Here is a 5,386-nt window from a genome sequence, read left to right as displayed (position 1 = left end):
GTAAAGAATGTGCAAAAGTTAGCCGGAAGGTTGACAGCTCTATCCTGCTTCCTCAGGGTATTAGCAGCCAAGGCGTTGCCTTTCTTTAACTTAATGAAAAAGGGGATGGATTTCGAGTGGAGCCCATCTTGTAATGAAGCTTTGAACCATTCAAGAGGAATTTGTCGGAACCGCCTATGCTCGGAAAGCCAAGAGAAGGAGAGCCCTTGTATTTGTACCTCTCGGTGACAGAAGAAGCTTTGGCTGCTGCCTTAGTGCGAGAAGAAGGGAAACAACAACAGCCCGTGTACTTCGTAAGTAAGGTACTCCAAGGGGCGGAAGTGAGGTATACAAGGTTAAATAAAGTGAACTTCGCTTTGTTAGTCTCCTCCCAGAAGCTAAGGTAGTATTTTTAGGGGCACCTGATCATTGTGAGAACTGACCAAGTGATAAAGCAGATATTGCAGAAACCTGACTTGGCGGGACGAATGGTGTCCTGGGCAATAGAGTTATCCCAGTAGGCCAGTATGACATCCAATATGAATCCCATCACACCATCAAAGCCCAAGAAATGGTCGACTTTTTAGTCGAGGAAGTTGGTGATTCACCCAAGACACCGAGCACACGGTGGAAGCTCCATATTGATGGAGAGTCCAACCAAGTGTTTGGTGGAGCGGGGGAGAACTCGGATGGGGTGACTTACGAGCAGTGCGTTAAATTTGAGTTTTCGATCTCAAACAACCAAGCAGAATATGAAGCCATGATTGGAGACTTAATATTAGCGAAAGAGGTCGGGGTAGCAAAACTTAAAATCAACAGCAACTCCCAGGTGATAACAGCCGAGGTGAACGAGACGTACCAAGCTCGGGATCCGTTGCTGAAGAAGTATTTGAAAAAAAACTAGGCAATTGTGTGGGAATTTTGGAGAAGTGATTGTCTAACATGTCCCCAAAGAGAGAAACGTCAGAGCCGACCTCTTGTCAAAGTTGGCTAGCACCAAGCCTGGAGCGAAAAATCGATCTCTCGTTCTGTCCCAGCCCAACAGCTGAAGATCCACCAAGCGAACCCGCTCCTCATTCGTATGGCGTGATGCCCTACACGTGCTCCGATCTCCTCAACAGATCTTGCTATCTGGTGGAAGCTTCTAAAGGGTTGGGCCTTGGCACGAGGAGGGCCCATCCGAGAAGATAGGGATAAAGGAGAGGGACCTACCCCTCTCCCAAGGTACGTCCCTACAACCCTAATTAGCTGCCTCATTGTACGGACTCTTACTTTGCCATCGGAATGTTTTGCAGGTGGCCCCACCCGCCAACCAACCAACGACATACTGGCTCGATTCCTCGCCTCAGCTCCTGCATTCAGGTCCTAATCCTCACTTCCAACAATTTCTCATCAACCGGTTCAACGAACTACCTAACAATTATTTTTAGTTATTATTTAGTTTTTAATTCAATTTTTTTTAATTTATTTTTTTAAAGTGATAAGTACTTTTTTCGTCCCCAAGGTCTGGGGTCGTAATCAAAATCGTTCCCGACCTTTTTTTCTTATTAAAATCATCCTCAACGTTCAAAAACGCTTTAAAATCATCCTTCTTCGAATTCTTGGACCAAAATACCCTCATCATCATCATTCTTCTCTTCACCTTTCTCACCCCACCACCTCCACTGCCACCAACATTACCACCACAACCACCATTCCGATCTCTCTCTTCTTCCTTAGCTTTCTCCTCTCTTGCTTTTTGTTTTCCCTTCCGATCACAGGTGGCAGTGCGGCGGTGCAGCGGTGCAGCCTTCCCTCCCTTCTCTCCCGGATTCTCTTTCTTCTCCCCCCTTCTCTTTCTCGCTCTCCCCCTCCCCCGATTCTCTTTCTCCCTCTGATGCCTTTTCTTTTTTTTATTTTATTTTATAATTTTTTAATAAAGGGTAATTGGTAATAAAAAAAATTGGTAAAAAAGACGATTTTATAACGTTTTGTAACGTTGAGGATGATTTTAATAACAAAAAAAGGTCGGGGACGATTTTGATTTCGACCCCAGACTTTGGGGACGAAAAAAATACTTATCCCTTTTTTTAATTTTGTAATTCAATAACATACTTTATCTTATACTTTTAAACATTAATAGCTAATTGATGATAAAAAATAATAAATTTTAATAATTTTTTAATTCTCTTACTCAAAATATTAACATGAATCAAATTGTTTTTTTTTTATATAAAAAAACCGACATATAATTAACAACTAATAATATGTGTGGAAAGATGTCACGTATTACATTTTTAAAGTGCCACATGAAACTTAACGATAAAATTTCAAAAAAAAAATGAAGAAGCTAACTTAACTTATGTCAATAAATTTTCAAGAATCAAATTCAACATGAACCCTATATTATCCAAAATGAAAATTGAAAATTGTGTGACTGAAATATATTTGATGGATTTCTTTGATTGGAATTGGGCCACTTGCCCACTTCATAATATGGCATCAACTGTATGTGGAGATGCACGTGCCATGGGTTCTTTCCGGTGTTCTCACATCTCCAAGTATGGGTATTGTGTGGAGTTTTGTTAAAGACTTAGGTCAGATAACTAATAATTTTTTTGAAAAATATGAATAACTATATGATCACATTAAAAAAATTAGATTAATAAATAAAAATACTGACAAAAAATAATAAATTCTGTTCGTTATAAATTTTTGGGCAAATGACTTGATTAAATCAAATTGCTTCTAATATTTCGTGAATGTTCCAAACCAAAAAATGCAAAGTCAAAGTCCTAAGTACATTTCTATATAAATCGAATTGAGTCAATTCGATTTAGCGAAACACATAGTAAATCGAATCCATTGGATTCGAATTAGGTGAAAAGCGCAGTTCAACTAAAATCGAATCAAATCAATTCGATTTGATATTATCCTACTAAATCGAAACAATTGGGCTCGATTTACGGATGAACTTAAATTGAAACAAATAGATTCGATTTATAATTGAACATAAATCGAATCGATTAAATTTGATTTACACATGCACCTACGTTATGGTAAATTGAAACTAATTGTTTCGATTTAGAAAGCAATGAGGTATATAAAAACGAGCTCATACACGAAATTTTGTAGAAGAGTGAGATTCACAATGGTCAGTGATGAGAGTTTTGTAGCTCTTGTGCACTATAGAGGGTCAATTAAGAAGAAAACGCGATCAGGAATTAAGTTCACTGACAAGGACCCGCTGAGTGTTTTTCTCAAACTTTCGACTAGTTTTGATGAGTTTAAGAATACTATACTCAAGAGACTAGGACTGCATGGCGTGAAACGAGTGAAATTATTCTATAGAATTCCGATCTTCGTGTTACGCGATGATGTAAAGTATGATTCATTCGTTATTAGCAGTGACGAAGATTTGCAGGTGCTGTTTCATTGTCGCCGCCAGTTTCCTGAGGTGAGGACTCCGGAGTTGTTGGTGAAGCTTGTGGATATGGCATCTAGTTTTGGAGGTTCGAATAGGGATCTCCACTCCACAGGACATCTAGCCAGCTCTAGTGCCATGCCTGTTGGATCCTCGTCAGCAGTGCCGGTGATTGCACCTGAGCCAGATTTAGTGGCTTCACCATCCTTTGCCGTTAATCTGAATTGAAGTTGTGATGCATTAGTTGGTGAGGCTGGACTGTTGGGAGAGGGTGCTTTCGCGGCGCCCAGTTCTCCTCCGTTTCTTCTGGTTTTTGGAGAGGTTAGAGCACCCGATGGGGTTGAGGATGCATTGCATGATGATGATGATGATGATGATGATGATGATGATGATGTGGAGCTCACAACGATTGCTGATGATAACGACGATGAGACACCACGGACGACTCCACCTATGGGTGGGGGAGCATCTAGTTCAGGTACTAATCAGTATCCGCCGCACTTCTCAGCTCTGGACTTGGATGCCATGGCACCTCAGGAGGATCCCTGATTCCCTGTGTACCTGTTGGCTTCGGGGCAAGAGACACGCAAAATGCAGGAGGTGTAGCTGAATTTCAGTTCGGTCAGCAGTTTCAGGATAAAGAAGAAGTCGTGTTTAGCGTGAAGACCTATAGCATTCGCCGCGGGGTTGAGTACAAGGTATTGGAGTCGGATCACCGCAAGTACTATGGCAAGTGCAAGGAGTTCAGGAGTGCGCATGGCTCATCCGGGTCAGCCTCCACCAGCACAAAGGTATTTAGGAGGTAAAACGGTACAATAGTCCTCATACTTGTCTAGCCACATCAATCTCTAGTGACCACAGAAAGCTTGATTATCATGTCATACCGGCCTTCATACTGCCCATGATCAGAGCAGATGCTGCCATGTCGATCAAGGTACTGCAGAATGCCACAGAAGCACACTTCGGCTTTAGACCGACGTACAGGAAGGTTTGGATGGCCAAACAGAAGGCCCTGTCATAAATTTAAGGTGACTGAGAAGATTCGTACAATGAGTTGCCACGATGGGTATTGGGCTTGCAGATCACTATGCCAGGTAGTGTAGCTGTGTTGAAGACGAGTCCTGTTCGAGTTGGTGGGCAACTGGATGACTCTACAGCTTATTTCCATCGTCTGTTTTGGACATTCCCACCCTGTGTTGAGGCATTTCGACATTGCAAGTCGTTGGTCAGTGTGGATGGTACCCACCTGTACGGCAAATACGGTGGTACACTGCTTATCGCGATTGTACAGGATGGCAACTCCAACAGTATCCCTATTGCTTTTGCACTTGTGGAAGGTGAAAATGCAGAGTCGTGGTCATTCTTTCTGTCTCACCTTCGGACTCACGTGACGCCTCAATCGGGTATACTTGTCATATCAGATAGGCACAACGGGATAAAGGCTGCGTTGGAGGCTCCTGATGGCGGATGGCTTCCATCTACTACATATAGGGCGTTCTGCATCCGTCACGTGGCGGCTAATTTTGCCCTGACTTTCAAGGGAAAGGATGCAAGGAGGCTATTAGTGAATGCTGTATATGCGAAGACGGAGGTCGAGTTTCAATACTGGTTTGACATCCTGTGTGAGTTTGATAATTTTTCTTTTTCAATTAATTTTCTTCTATTAATAAATTCTATTTTTATTTTTTATTTTTTTCTATTATTTTCTTTTTGTTTTTTTTTACTTGTCATCTAGTTCCGTTTTTCCCCCTTTTCCCATGCGTCCCTTTTTTTTTCTTTTTACCTTATCATTTAATTCAATTTTAATTTGTCTAAAAAAAAACTTGCATTCCTTTTTTTTATTTTATTTATTTTTCTTCTTTTATTTTTGTTTTTCTTTATGTTTTATTTTATTTTCGTTTTTATTTTTTATTTTTGTTTTTCTTTATTTTATTTCTTTTGTATATATATATATATATATATATATATATATATATATATATATATATATATTTTAAAAAAAAA

At 40.4% G+C, this 5,386-nt stretch overlaps 1 protein-coding gene across 1 annotated transcript in view; it reads left to right on the top strand.

Annotated features, from left to right (window-relative positions):
* The window catches only part of LOC107621434, a 6,455-nt gene continuing 4,178 nt past the window's right edge, over positions 3,110–5,386 (top strand). The window contains exons 1-5 of the mRNA XM_016323457.1: positions 3,110–3,595; positions 3,782–3,860; positions 3,980–4,184; positions 4,292–4,370; positions 4,464–5,004. Of these exons, the coding sequence (XP_016178943.1) occupies positions 3,110–3,595; positions 3,782–3,860; positions 3,980–4,184; positions 4,292–4,370; positions 4,464–5,004 (1,390 nt within the window). The remainder of the gene's footprint in view (positions 3,596–3,781; positions 3,861–3,979; positions 4,185–4,291; positions 4,371–4,463; positions 5,005–5,386) is intronic.

Source organism: Arachis ipaensis, chromosome B10 (assembly GCF_000816755.2).
Source record: "Arachis ipaensis cultivar K30076 chromosome B10, Araip1.1, whole genome shotgun sequence".
NCBI lineage: Eukaryota > Viridiplantae > Streptophyta > Magnoliopsida > Fabales > Fabaceae > Arachis > Arachis ipaensis.
This window is presented reverse-complemented; position numbering and strand designations above follow the sequence as displayed.